Source organism: Archocentrus centrarchus, unplaced genomic scaffold (genome assembly GCF_007364275.1).
Source record: "Archocentrus centrarchus isolate MPI-CPG fArcCen1 unplaced genomic scaffold, fArcCen1 scaffold_30_ctg1, whole genome shotgun sequence".
In the NCBI taxonomy this organism is placed as follows: Eukaryota; Metazoa; Chordata; class Actinopteri; order Cichliformes; family Cichlidae; genus Archocentrus; species Archocentrus centrarchus.
The window spans coordinates 4,092,243-4,105,834 of NW_022060259.1; the positions used below are offsets into that span (position 1 = coordinate 4,092,243).

The following is a 13,592-nucleotide window of genomic DNA, read 5'->3' on the forward strand; positions in this document are numbered from 1 at the left end:
CTCAGAGGTACCCCAGCTCACGCAGGCCCAAACAGGTGGACTCTTTCGCACTAGACTGGGTAGAGCAGTAAGACCACCTGAAAGGCTCAACTTATGAACTGTCTTAGTCAGAGACAGGCGTGGTAAGACGTCTGTTGGAAGTGATGTGCTAGCAACCTCTCCTTCCTAGTTTAGTTTGACTACTTGTTCATTTGATAAGCTAAATATTCACTGTGTATTAAGATTACAGATATCAGTGAAAGTATTGTTTCGGTTATGGTTACACCCGGGTATGGGGTAGTGTTTTGGGAAATGCTTTCTTTCAGTTTGTTACATGTAGCACTGCATTTTGTTTTCTATTGAGAAAGGGGGATGTAATGTATTGTTGGAAAGTGCGTATGTGGTACGCGTTCTGTATGCCCCTAATGGGTATCCGTGCCTAGCTGTCGAGGCAGTTAGGAAAGGCATCCTGCCATTTTGTTCATAATAAAGAAAGCGCCAGTTGAGAGCAAGCTCCCGCCTCGTTCCTGTCTATTTAGTACACAATATAAGTACATTACAGCAGTAACAACAGTATGTACAGTTACATATTTATATAAATGTTCATATGAAAGTGAATTAAACCTGGTGACAGGAAGTGGTAGGTTTGTGATGTTATGTTGGGGTTTATTTTTTATTCAATGAATAAAATGACAACTGTTTAAAAATAAACTCCAGGAAATTAATTAATAAGCAGTGGCTGAAACAAATAATAGACAATTAAATAAATACATCAGATAGAGAGCAGACAGATGTTGAGCTTAAAGGTTTTACCAAAACATGAACATCTGTGTCTGAGGATGAAGGGTGTGCATAGGTCATCGTACTCTGCTGCTAAGGAGAATAAAACTGCCGAGTCATGATTAGGAATGAAGACAGGAAGGTGTGTGTGTTTCTTTTATGGAGCTTTTATTGCTGATTGGAGAAGCTTGTGCCATGATGCCGGAACAACCAGTGGACGAACCAATCAGAGAAGGCCAAGTCTAAACCACAGCTCTCTAAACCTCTCTCCAACTGTTTTTGAATTTATAGCGCTTGTAGTATAAAATGTTACGTTTAACTTAGAGCAGTGCTCTTCTGGGGGGGGGGGGGGGGGGGGGGGGGGGGGGGGTACAGGCAGCTGCTGGCAAGATTTGTCCACATGTACACATAATTCTCCTGATTCTTTAACAGATTAAATGTTATCATTTTTTAATTAAAGTGTTTCAGGTGTCTTCCTTCACAAATAACACACACACTGACAGTTACTCTGACCTGCACTGCTCTGCACTGAAGTTTGTATCTGTGGCAGCTGAGTCACACACTGGCATTTCACATATAACATTAGCACGTTATAGCCAACTGCCTGCGCTGTTTATGAATAAAATATTCAAGGGAAAGATTTCTCTCATATTTTATTAGAGTGAGCCGCAGCATCCTGACTTTGGCTGACTGAGTCAGTCCACATGTTTTAGAGTAAAAAGACATTTTAGTGGAATTTGCTCCAGTTTTTTAATTGTTACATTTTGTGAATGTTTTCCCTTCAGTGAACCACACAGATGTTTTATTTTAATTAGGTCATTTGGGGAACTCATACAGGTGACAAGGCGACATCACCCCGCCCACCCTTTACTGAACCAATGAGTTTAGGTTTGATTTCATGACCAGAGCTTAGGGAAGAGTCTTCATTCACATTCATAGAAAACATAACATTTGGTGTAGAATATTATAATACTAACAGTAATTCATTTGATTTCTATGAGTTATTTGGGGGGTTAGGCTCCTCGTGCTGAAACACATAAGTGACTATTGTAAAAAATAAATATTTTGGGTACAGGTCATAGTTTTCTGTGGTGGTGGTGGTGGGGGGGGGGGGGGGTTCAATGTAAGACAATATTTTAGAAATAAGTATGGGCACATTTTTATAGAAAAGGTCGGGCTGAATGAGTTAATAAAGTATAAAATGAACTCTGTGGTTATTAAAGAGTGAAACGCGGTTTTACAGCCAACTTAAACTAAAACTTGATGTGAAAGAATATTTTAGGAAACTCGAAAATAAAACCATGAAAACTGCGGCGTGAACCGGCCCCACCTCTCTGCACCACCTCCTCCTGACCTCCAGGGGGCGGGAGGCCAAAGGAAGGCAGAAGTAGAGGCGCGCGGCCGCGGCACTTCCTCTTCCCTGCGCGGCCTCAGAGGTAGGAGCTCAGTCCCGTTCACGGGGAGCAGAATCTGTCTTTAATCTGAATAAATCTGCTGCATCCTTCCGTGTAACCCGCTGGATTGTGTTTGTTGTGTGTAAATGTGTGTGATGATGTTAGAATTGTGAGTTTGGGGCCGTTACGTTGGGTTATATTCGGATATTTGCGGAGGCGCCGGGTTGTGGCTCCGGTACTCTCCGCCATGTTGGCTCCGTGTGGCGGTGCTGAGCCTTTTAAAACAGCCATGGCGGCTCTCCTCTCCACCGCAGCGGCTCTCAGACCTGACGGACTCACCTGCTGGCTGGCTGTGTGGTTTCGGACGGTTGTTACCTGCTGTGTGCTCACCTGAGCTGACGCGTGTCTCTCTTTCAGATCTCTGAAGATGGTCCGCTATTCGCTCGACCCCGAGAACCCGACTAAATGTGAGTAAAGGGGAACCATATCTGTGGGGGTTAGCGGGCGGCTGTGATGACTTCTTAGGACACCTTTGAATTCCCCATGAAAACAAACTCATGAAACACCTGAGCTGCCGCAGACATGCGCAGTGCGGCGGGCTGGTGATTATGAGCGCTAACGTTTCATTCCGTGTTTCAGCCTGCAAGTCCAGGGGCTCCAACCTGCGGGTGCACTTCAAGGTAAGAGGCCACGTGGATTTTTTGTTTTGTGTGTGTGTTTTTTTTGGGAGGGGGGGCTCTCCTACATGCTCTCAGGTGTACACAGGCTCCAGTTTACCTGCTCTGAGTAACAGAGGCAGCAGCTCCTTAAACTGATGAGCAGCCAGTCGTACCTTATGTGGTTAGTGTTGTTGGTGCTGTGTGTGTAGATGGTGTTACTCTAACATGTTAGAGTAACACAACAGAGGAAAAATAGCCATTAAAAATGAGTCTGTGCTAGTTTACAGACGCGTGGCTCTAACAGGAAAAGTCCCACAGACAGCTCACAGTCACAGGGAATGATGGGAAACCTTCAGACCCGGTGAGAGGAGAGCACGATGTTCCCATCCTCATCTTCACTCCTGCGCCAAAGCAGGACGGCTGGATTCAGTCTGCTGTGTAGAGCTGCCCTCACCTTTATTCTTGTGCGTTATGCATTAATCACCACACGGTCAACTGGTGCCTATAGAAACAAATAAAATGCCAGGATCCTGGATCCTCTTTGCTGTGGTCAGCTGGTTTTTACTGTAAACATGTTTGTTCCTCTAGTTTCTCCACTTTATACATTCCCTCTCATCCACTCTGATAGCTGGGGTGGCTGCAGCTCAGGAAGTAGAGCAAGTCACCTATGATCGGAAGGTTCAATTCCTGGCTACTCAGGGCTGCATGCCAATGTATCATTGGGCAAGATATGTAACCCCAATATATAAGAACAAGTCCATTTACCATAGCTTCAGAAATCTCCCTCCAGGAATTTACTGATATCTGTGAGTCCTTATGTTATTGCTGTGATTATTGTTTCTTATATCGAGATGATGATTTTTTTCACTGATGAGTTCAAGAACTGCAGTGAAAAGTAGCTGAAAATGGTCTACGATGCTGAACGGGCCAATCACAGTTGTAGGCTGATTAAATGTGCAGTTGTGTTTCTGGGAAGTGCTCATCGGGTGATGCCGTAGATTTCCTGCTGCAGCATGAATCCCAGTAAAGCTTTTTCAGACCTTTGAAACATGTTAAAGTCTTTGGGGTGGCTGTACGTCAGCAGGTCACCTACTAGGTTGGTGGTTCGATTCCTGGCTGCTCCAGTCTGCATGCCAAAGTATCCTTGGGTGAGATACTGACCCCCAAGTTGCTCTCTGCTGTAGTATGAGTGAATAAAGGTCGTTTGGCGGCGTGGCTCTGTCCCGCTCTCTGACCCTCTGTTTGCTCCTTTCAGAACACCCGTGAGACGGCCCAGGCCATTAAGGGCATGCACATCCGCAAGGCCAACAAGTACCTGAGGGACGTCATCGTCAAGCACCAGTGCGTCCCCTTCCGCCGCTACAACGGTGGCGTCGGCCGCTGTGCTCAGGTGAGGCTGCGGAGCGCGTGGAGCTGCTTTGGTAGCTGCGGTGATGACCATCTTAGGACACCTTTGGATTAAAGATGAAACTAAAATCTAATAATCTGAGCAGCAGTGGCAGGATTAAAGCTGCCTCAGAGATGAAGGGCGCTGCTCTAAATCTTTGTTGTTTTCAGGCCAAACAGCACGGCTGGACTCAGGGACGCTGGCCCAAGAAGAGCGCCGAGTTCCTCCTGCACATGCTCAAGAACGCTGAGAGCAACGCTGAGCTGAAGGTGAGGTCACGTGGGAGGAGGGTTTATGGGATCCTATAACAGGCTGTATTTTTAAAGGATGAAACAGGTTCCAGTTAGATTGGGTTTGGGAGGAAACGTCGGTCACGAGAAGCTTTTATCGAAGCATTTTAGAGGAGATGATGTCACATCTGTCTGCTCCTAAAAGCAGCTTTAAATACCCCAAAATGTCCTCCATGTGCTGCTGAGTAGCTCCAGGGGGCGGGTCCATGGTTAGGTATTTTTACAGGTGCATCATTTCTGCTTCTTCAGTGACACGTTTTAGTGAAACATGAGAAAAGACTACCTGAATATCTTGGATCTTAAAGTGATCAGTAAGAAAACAAACTGCAGGAAAATGCTTTGCTCTGACCTGCCGAGGTGTGATGGCTGCAGGCAGCTTAAAGGAGGCGGGGCTTCCCTGTGAGGGCGAACAGTCTGTCTGCAGGCTCTCCAGGATTTTAGCTGAGGCTGTGATCAGTGAGCAGCAGATTGCAGTGATGACTCTTTAGGACACCTTTGAATGAACCATGAAAAGAACGTGAGAACGTCTGAGCGATCTGAGGCTCACTGAAGCATCTGGAGCATGAAGAGTTTGGTTATTAACCTGCAGGTGGTTTCTTAAGTGTGTTAGGACGGCTCAGCTGTTCCAGTCTGACCTTCAGCATCCCTGAACCTTTAACCATCGCACACCTGATGTAACACAGCAGCTTGGTGTTATGTGTGAGGGTGAGGTGGAGCAGAGCCCTGAAGGAGGCTCTAGTGTCTGTTTGTTCAGACCAGAAGCAGAACAAATGTCATCTTTGATAACTCGTTTGTCTGAATGTTTCAGCTCTGACATGACCTGAAATAGGCTGATGGCCCCGTGTCGGTTCTGTGGTTCTGACCCGTTTTGTGCTTTCAGGGTCTGGACGTGGACTCTCTGGTCATCGAGCACATCCAGGTCAACAAGGCCCCGAAGATGAGGAGGCGCACGTACCGCGCCCACGGCCGCATCAACCCCTACATGAGCTCGCCGTGCCACATCGAGATGATCCTGACGGAGAAGGAGCAGATCGTCCCCAAGCCAGAGGAGGAGGTCGCCCAGAAGAAAAAGGTGCAGCACCCCAAAAACACTGAAGGGAAAGCGAGGGGGCGTCGGCTTCAGGCGTGCAGCACAGAGCGCGTTTAGGGACCAAAAAAAGAAAATGGTGATCAAAATATTATATCGTTCTCGACTGAATCAAGACTCAGGTCAGAAAACTGGGAGCCACTGGGAGCCAGCAGGAAGCACTCAGGCTTCACCTGAGCTGCTCCATCGTGGAGTCGTTCAGGAGCAGGACTGACCCGATGATTTGATTGGCTCGTTCGCTCCCTGGTCTAAACACCGGTAACGTCTTAGTGTTCACACAAGTGAGAAGCATCAGTTCAGCTGATTTCCTCCCACTGACATCCTCACAGGACGGCACGCCGTCTCGCTGCACCACAGCTGATGGCGCTGCGTTACCTGCCGGCAGCGCTCGGTCTGTAAAACCCTCAGGAGGAAGTTTAGCTTTGAGATTTTACTGCAGTCGTCTCAGCGGACAAATGTCGGATTTTTGGCTCGTCGAGCCGAAGGGCCGACAAACGCTGGTTGGAATTTGGTAAAACTCGAGCTCCTCGAGCATCGCTCAGATTTTAGTGAAACGCGGTTCTTGGACTGAAGCTTCCTGAGAAACGAGTTTAATGCAGATCAAGCTGCTCGTTTTTCAAAATAAAAGCTCGGTTAGGTGTTTAAATGAACCCCCCCCCCCCCCCCCCCCCCCTCAGGTCTGCGGGTTCATGAAGTACTGATCCAAAATGATTCCGGCTGCATGTCTGAAGTCACCGTCACCTTCGTCTTTGCCTCGTCCTCCTCATGTGTTGCAGTGATGACTCCTTAGGACACCTTTGGATTCTCCATGAAAACAACCTGTTAGACTGAGCGACTGTCGGTGGAGGCTGCTGCCGCGCCACCTGTTTGATTGATGAGATAATAACTCCTCCCCTTTTTCTCCGCAGGTTTCACAGAAGAAGCTGAAGAAGCAGAAGCTGATGGCACGCGAGTAAACGTTCTAATAAAACTGAAAACTTGTTATGAACAGGTCTCAGACTCCTTTCTTTCTCTGTGCACTCGGAGGGTCGCGCTGCACCTTCATCACCTCAGCAGCACCTTCTACCTGCCCCAGGTGATGGTTGTTTCCCTGCAGAGCCTCTTCCTGTCGCTGCCTTCCATAATAAAAGTTTTTAAGTCCACATTTTGTTACTGCTATACTCCCACTGAAAAGGATTCAAATAAAGTTTTTTCAGGTGCATCCACCTGTGGTACTTTGTAAGGTTTGTTTGACACCTTGCTGCTGTCATGTGACTGGTGTTCAGCACAGGTGATCCTCCAGGTGCTTGTAAGATAAGATAGTGTTTATTTGTCACACGTGCAGTTATGCACTGAAATGTATTTTGTACCTGCAACCATATATACACACAAATAAGAATATAAGTAATTCACACTATACACACTTTACATGGAATTATAGAATATTATAATTACATTGTGCAATAATGGTCCAGTTAGGGCTCAGAGTTGAGCAGACGGATGGCTTGTGGGTAAAAACTCTTCTTCAACCTTTCAGTCTTAGCCCTCAGGCAGCGGTAACGCCGGCCTGATGGGAGCAGGGAGAACAGAGAGTGTCCGGGGTGGCTGGGCTGTTTTAGGATCTTCATGGCCCTCAGCCTGCACTGCTTGGTGTAAATGTCCTGCAGGTTGGGGAGGGTGGTTCTGATGGTCCGTTCAGCTGAACGAACCACCCTTTTTAGGGCCATGAAGTCCTGCTTGGTGCAGTTTCCCATCCAGGTGGTGATGCTCCCATGCATGATGCTCTTGATGGTGCAGGTGAAAAAGTTCCTGAGCACCTTGAGTGGGAGCTTGAAGTCTCTCAGCTGCCTGAGGAGGTAGAGACGCTGTCTGGCCCCCTTCACAGTTAATGTGATGAGTCCAGGACAGGTCCCATGAGATGGTCACTCCCAGGTATTTGCACACATCTGGGAGGTGATGATTCCTCTCAGCTGGGTTGATGACACCTTTTTGTCTCCAGAAGAGCTGTATGGTGTGGGCAGGCCTTGACCCGGGATGGAGAGTAGTTCTTTAAAGCCTGCTTAGAACAGCGGTTCTCTCACCGGGGGCTGCAGTGAGACTGAAATGATGGAAAAAGGTTCTTATGCAGATCTTTAAAGTTCAATTCAGGTTTTTAGTTTTTTTATTCTCAGTGACAAAATAAAGTATCATAATTGAGATATTTGAAATTTTGGCAGCTTCTGAAGTTCACCTGTTTGTCTGGGCCTCACACTGAGAATCACTGAGTCACCTGTGGATCCAGGTAACTGATGATTATAAGATAACACAAATACAGATCTGATCCTGGTCAGCTGTTTAAAATCAGTATCTGCAGACAGATTAAACTTGCTGTAGTGTCAGCTGGGCTGCAGAGCTTCGCTCAGAGTCCTTCAGGTTGAACTTTTTCTGAGTTTTTCAGGGATGCGTCCAAACTGGACCTGCTGGTCAGGAATTCAACCTGCTTCACATTTCCAACATTCCCATAAACAGATTCTAAACTGATGGATTTTAATGTGCAGCTTCCTGTCAGAGATCAGCTGACATCTGCTGAAACATTAGATGATGAAACTGAAGAGGGTTGAAATGAAGCCTGAGTTTGTGCTGATGCAGCCTGACCACAGGGGGGCGCATGCGCACCACTGAGTTTCAGGGTCGTCTAAAGCGTCTTCCTCACTGAGCATCATAACAGAGAGAATAATGAACATCTGTACAGCTGCTGCAGGGGATTTATAGTTTGTTTTTGATCAATAAATGAGAAACAATCTGAGGGCGAGCTAAATTATATTTGCATCAAGTTACTCAGAAAGAAGAAATCAGCTGTTCTGTAAAATCAAACAGATTCATGTGCAGGCCTGACGGCTCCCACAGAGCTGTAGTTATTAATAACCTTTATTCAATCGATATTTAAGCAGGAAGTGTTGAGATTATCCAGAGGTGTGAATGAGAATGTGAATGGTTGTCTGTCTCTCTGTGTTAGCCCTGCAACAGGATGGCGACCTGTACAGGTGTACAGGTCGCCTCTTGCCCTGTGATAGCTGGGATAGGCTCCCTAACCCTAACCCTCGATCAGCTGATTAACAGACTGATCAGAGACTGAAACCGTCGCTCACAAATTAAAACATCCAAAAATAAGATTAATAGTTTTTTCTGATTATTCTTTGACTTCATATTTTCAATGAAAGACTAACACCTGTGTATTTTTACTGTGTATTTTTACTGTGTATTTTTACTTTTATCACATGAGTCCTGAGAGGCGACCCAGGGCTGGAAATGACATCACTTCCTGTTACTGTTTGCTGTGACTCATTTGTTCTGACTCTAATGTATCATGTTGGAGGAACAAACCCCTCAAACATCTGCCAGAGGTTTCTTTATTTCAGAGTAAAAGTCTGAATTAGAGCATCAAACCAAGACTTTTTATTCCAGAAAATGTTAAATCTTGATCATATTTTTACCCCAGTAATTATAAGAAAAATCATGAGATTATTATTGATTATTGGTGGCTTTAAAGCAAAGAAATAGAAAATCATCTGATACAAGAAAATTTAATTATGCTCTGAGACGCTCTCCTGGTTTTTCTGCTGCACCATTCACCCGTTCAGTGAATTCCTTCAGAATAAAAGTCTGAAATGAGTACCAAACCCAGGGCTCGAGGCCCTGCGAGGGGTCATGGAGAAGAGAGGAGAATTTAGACAAATGATTTAAAAGCTGAAAGTTATTTGAATGAAAGCAGACAGGAAGTGACTCAGATGTTTATCTCGGTGTGTTTTTAGCTAAAATCTATTTTTAGTTTAAAGCACAGAGATCCTGCAGATTCCTGCAGGTTTCATCTACAGCATGAAGAGATTAGATTAGAATTTATTAATCCAGTTTTTCTCTCTTTTTACATTTAAAAAAAAATGTGCTCCGTTAATTTAATTTACCTTTATTTTTTACAAATGATAATGTTCAAATATTCCTCTGAAAATTAATTTAATTTATACGAGTTCATAATTCGTTTTCTGTGTTTTATTGTAAAATTTGCTAAATGAAGACCTGACCCGTCCCTGACCCAGGAGGGGTCATCACTGGGACAACCAGGTTCCCACTTTGAGGAAATGTGTTTCAGACCATGAAACTCAAAGAGTCTGCAAATATCATCAAATCATAAAAACACACCTGAGCTCCATTTATGTTCATAAGAAGTTTAAAAATGGACAAAAATGGGCGATTAATAAAATACAGTCAAGCCTTCACCTGGATGAATCTGCTGATATGAATATGTTTGGATGTGTCTGTAATTTGTCCCTGATGGATGCTTAAGCTGTTAATAAAGCCGGTGTTCATTTATCCGTGCCGTGAATGAGGCACGTGAATGCAGCACAGCGTTGTCTGGGTTTGACTCGCTGGTTTTTGAGGCTCTTTTTTAAAGTGAAACCAACTTTTATCTAAAACCAATAAACGCAGATCTGAGAGCTTGTTTTAGATTAAAGAATGAAGCAGCTGAATCACGAAGACTCAAACTTCAGGAGAAATCACATCAATTTAATATTTTATACAAAATAAAAAAGCTCTGATTAATCTGAGGTTAAACACATTTTATGCAGCTTTAATTTAGTAAATGTTATAATCAATAAACTCAAACATTATACATTAATTACCTAAAATAATAACTGAATTTAATGCTCTGGTTTAAATGAAGTTTGTGGCCTCAGATCGTTGTCAGCAGTATCAAACCTGAATATTTATTTTTTCCTCACATTAAATCAGGGAGACTTGTGTGAGTAACTATTATAAAATTAATGTAACTTTTTGCTAATATTTCTAAAGTTGTAAAGCTTGATATCGCAGCTCCACCTGCTGGTTTGTGTCTCTCTGCTGGGCCTCTAAATGACTAAAATCCAACCAAAGTGATTTTTGTGCTATTTTAATGAACAGTGAAGTCATGTTTATTATTTAAAGCATATATTTAACCCGGAGCTCCTCCCACACAGGCGCGTCTCTGATCCGGCTTCACTTTAAATATTTAAAGCATATTTTTCTTGTCTCTGTCTGACCTTTAAATTCACATTTTTCGCTCTCAAACTCCAGCAGCTTTTTCCATTTTTTTATTTCCCGTCACTCATCTCATTCCTGCACAAATCAGAGCCCGGCAGCTGAGCCAATCACGAGGCCCTCCTAAAACCAGACGGCCTACGTCACCCTCAGGTCACCCAATCCGGACTGCCCCCCTCAGCTCCCCCCACGCCCCCCGGCCCGCCGCCCTCCTCTTCCTCCTCTCAAACTTTGGACCTGAGCTGGTCCTCGGAGCAGATGATCAGCTTTTATTACCTGACGCAGCTCCGGGGCGGAAGCAGCGCGCGGCTCCCTGCACCATCCTGGTCCTGAGGACGATCCGGATCCGGGACTCTCCCAGCTGGATTCAGGCTTTGGGCGCTTTTGTGGAACATTTTGGGATTTGGCTGCAGTCCGAGCCTGAGATGGGCTTTGAGCGTGACTCCAGAGCAGAGCGGCTTTAGTCTGGACCCGACCTGCTCCCCCCGGAACCCGGCTGCTGTCCGCCACAGAGAGGGAATGTTAGCGGTGGGTCAGATGGACGGGTCCCGACAGAGCGCCTTCCTCCTCAGCACCCCTCCTTTGGCAGCTCTGCACAGCATGACCGAGATGAAGACCCCGCTGTACCCGGCCTACCCGCTCTCCTCCAGCGGCCCCAATTCCTCTACCTCACCGGCCACCACCTCCCCGAACCCGGGCGGTATGGCCGTGTCCTCCCCGGGGATCAAGAGCTCCACGGGGCTGTCCTCGGGGCTCGGCTCCCCGCAGCAGTGCTCCTCTGCCACCCCGCACGGAATAAACGACATCCTGAACCGACCTACCGTCTCCTGCGCCGGGGCCACGGCCGTCGCGGCCGCCGCCGCCTCCTCCTCGGCGGGGATCCTGTCGGGACTGCCCCGCTTCAGCAGCCTCAGCCCGCCGCCTCCTCCCGGACTTTACTTCAGCCCCTCTGCGGCCGCCGTGGCGGTGGCCCGGTACCCGAAGCCCCTGGCGGACCTTCCGGGCAGGACGCCCATCTTCTGGCCGGGGGTGATGCAGAGCCCGCACTGGAGGGACGCCAGATTTGCGTGTTCGCCCCGTAAGTGAAGAAAACATCCGCTCAAATGTGCCAGAAAAATCCAGTAGAAGCAGTAGAATAAAATAGTAAAAGCAGGCTGTGAGTGTCTTCATGCGCTTTTGTCGGCTTCTTGTTTCAGATCAGAACTCCGTCCTACTGGACAAAGACGGCAAACGGAAGCACACGCGGCCCACGTTTTCTGGACAGCAGATTTTCGCTCTGGAAAAAACTTTTGAACAGACTAAATACCTGGCGGGGCCGGAGAGAGCGCGGCTCGCCTACTCCCTGGGCATGACGGAGAGCCAAGTGAAGGTACCAAAGAAGCAGAAATATGTAGTGTGTCCGCTGCTTTGTGTTTGTGCGTAAAACATTAATCAATAATTACATCAGAAATTTGGAGGTTTTCCTTCCAAGCGGGCCTTTAATTACATTATAGTTCCATATTTTTCAGGCAAAATTAAGCTTGAATTTTTTTGTATTCGTTGCCAAAATTATTTTATTTAATTTAAAGCAAAAATATTTTATAATCGCTGCTCTGATATTTTTGTGTGTGTTGTGCAGCTCATGAGCGCTCAGCCCGTTTCATCTTATCTTACAGATATAAATATTCAATATAAGGAAGAAAAAAAATGTTTTTTTTTTATATATATATAGTATATATATATATAGATATATATATATATATATATATATATATATATATATATATATATATATATATTTGTTTTTTTTTTTTTGTTTTTTTTTTATGAGATAATAAGTGAACCCAAATCCTAACGGTGGCCTGGTGGGTGATAAGTGATAATCGGCTAAAGCTGGATTAAGTTTTCTTCTAGCTCATATTTAATAAGGTGCCGATGAGCCTGTCGGGGGGCTGACCGTGACGCTGAGGCCGCCGCTGCGCGCGCCCTCACGGCTCGGTGATCGCAGTTAAAACGCGTAAATGTGACCGCGCTTCTGTGTGTGCCGCTGCCGCAGGTGTGGTTCCAGAACAGACGGACGAAGTGGAGGAAAAAGCACGCGGCGGAGATGGCCTCCGCCAAGAAGAAGCAGGACTCGGAGACGGAGCGGCTCAAGGGCACCTCGGACAACGAGGACGAGGACGACGACTACAACAAGCCTCTGGACCCGAACTCGGACGACGAGAAGATCACACAGCTGCTGAAGAAACACAAACCCGCAGGCTCCGCGCTGCTGCTGCACGCGGCCGACACGGACAGCTCCTAACTGGACCGGAACTCCACCAAAAACACCTGAAAAACACCTGAACACACTTTTTATTTTTACCTGCTTCTATGGACGGTGGCCCGGACCCGGACCCGCTCACACAGCGGACTCACTGTAAATACCAGCGTGAGTGTACGAATAGAAATGTGAATAATTTAAGTGTTTTTCTATTTTTCCTTTGGGTTTACCCCCCACCCCCTCCTGCTGCGTGTCCCTGAAGGCCTCTCCATTCATTCACATGAGGTGGAGACCCTGAACGCAGCACTTGTACATACACAAACCGGCGCTTTTTTTTCTGCTCGCACACATTTTTATTTATATGTTCTGGGTTGTGAGTTGCGCCTGCGCAGTTGTGTACCCCGCAGGCTCCTGTAATGCACTTTTATTTAATAAAAAAAAAAAAAAAGCTCCAAATGTTTGCTTCCTGTTTCCACCGGTAACTTTTGGTCCTGGTCCTCCCGGAGCTCAGGCGCGGATCTGGGCTGTAGAGCCCCGCACCGCCGGCTCGCCCGGTCCCGACTGAGTAGCAGCGCAGCGGCGTGAAGCCACCTGTTCCGCCGCTGCGGCTCCATCACACGCAGGATCCGGACGTGTGAATGTAAAGAAAGAAGAAACGCAGTAAATGATGAGAAACCCGTTTTGTAGTTTCTGGTTCTTTTTCTTCACTGAGCCTACCGGTGTGTGTGTGCAGGCACAGCGGG

The 13,592-nt window shown here is 46.4% G+C and overlaps 2 protein-coding genes and 4 non-coding genes across 7 annotated transcripts; all 6 read left to right on the plus strand.

Annotated features, from left to right (window-relative positions):
• On the plus strand, positions 1–6,564 carry rpl17 (ribosomal protein L17). Of its 2 annotated transcripts, none has more exons than XM_030723965.1 (7): positions 1–7; positions 2,571–2,620; positions 2,793–2,833; positions 4,068–4,202; positions 4,370–4,468; positions 5,370–5,561; positions 6,485–6,564. In XM_030723965.1, exons 2-7 carry the CDS (start codon positions 2,581–2,583, stop codon positions 6,530–6,532), a joined length of 555 nt encoding a protein of 184 aa, XP_030579825.1. In that variant the 5' UTR covers positions 1–7; positions 2,571–2,580; the 3' UTR covers positions 6,533–6,564. The 2 variants fall into 2 exon arrangements, with proteins under 2 accessions (XP_030579825.1, XP_030579824.1); XM_030723964.1 differs by lacking the exon at positions 1–7 and adding an exon at positions 2,132–2,195.
• LOC115776410 (small nucleolar RNA SNORD58) lies at positions 2,659–2,728 on the plus strand. Its single transcript, XR_004019453.1, has one exon. It is a non-coding gene; the product is annotated as a small nucleolar RNA SNORD58 (small nucleolar RNA).
• LOC115776408 (small nucleolar RNA SNORD58) lies at positions 4,238–4,306 on the plus strand. The gene has a single exon (XR_004019451.1). It is a non-coding gene; the product is annotated as a small nucleolar RNA SNORD58 (small nucleolar RNA).
• On the plus strand, positions 4,958–5,025 carry LOC115776411 (small nucleolar RNA SNORD58). The gene has a single exon (XR_004019454.1). It is a non-coding gene; the product is annotated as a small nucleolar RNA SNORD58 (small nucleolar RNA).
• On the plus strand, positions 6,347–6,412 carry LOC115776409 (small nucleolar RNA SNORD58). Its single transcript, XR_004019452.1, has one exon. It is a non-coding gene; the product is annotated as a small nucleolar RNA SNORD58 (small nucleolar RNA).
• A 4,306-nt stretch (positions 6,565–10,870) lies between the features above and the next one.
• nkx6.1 (NK6 homeobox 1) lies at positions 10,871–13,257 on the plus strand. Its single transcript, XM_030724038.1, has 3 exons — positions 10,871–11,685; positions 11,804–11,976; positions 12,643–13,257. Exons 1-3 carry the CDS (start codon positions 11,127–11,129, stop codon positions 12,889–12,891), a joined length of 981 nt encoding a protein of 326 aa, XP_030579898.1. The 5' UTR covers positions 10,871–11,126; the 3' UTR covers positions 12,892–13,257.
• The last annotated feature ends 335 nt before the right edge of the window (positions 13,258–13,592 follow it).

Coding starts and splice junctions, on each gene's coding strand:
- nkx6.1 (XM_030724038.1), top strand. CDS start 11,127: ATGTTAGCGGTGGGTCAGATGGACGGGTCCCGACAGAGCGCCTTCCTC. Junction 11,686..11,803: donor CAGATTTGCGTGTTCGCCCC/GTAAGTGAAGAA, acceptor TTCTTGTTTCAG/ATCAGAACTCCGTCCTACTG. Junction 11,977..12,642: donor TGACGGAGAGCCAAGTGAAG/GTACCAAAGAAG, acceptor CCGCTGCCGCAG/GTGTGGTTCCAGAACAGACG.
- rpl17 (XM_030723965.1), top strand. CDS start 2,581: ATGGTCCGCTATTCGCTCGACCCCGAGAACCCGACTAAAT. Junction 4,203..4,369: donor GCGTCGGCCGCTGTGCTCAG/GTGAGGCTGCGG, acceptor TGTTGTTTTCAG/GCCAAACAGCACGGCTGGAC. Junction 5,562..6,484: donor AGGTCGCCCAGAAGAAAAAG/GTGCAGCACCCC, acceptor TTTTCTCCGCAG/GTTTCACAGAAGAAGCTGAA.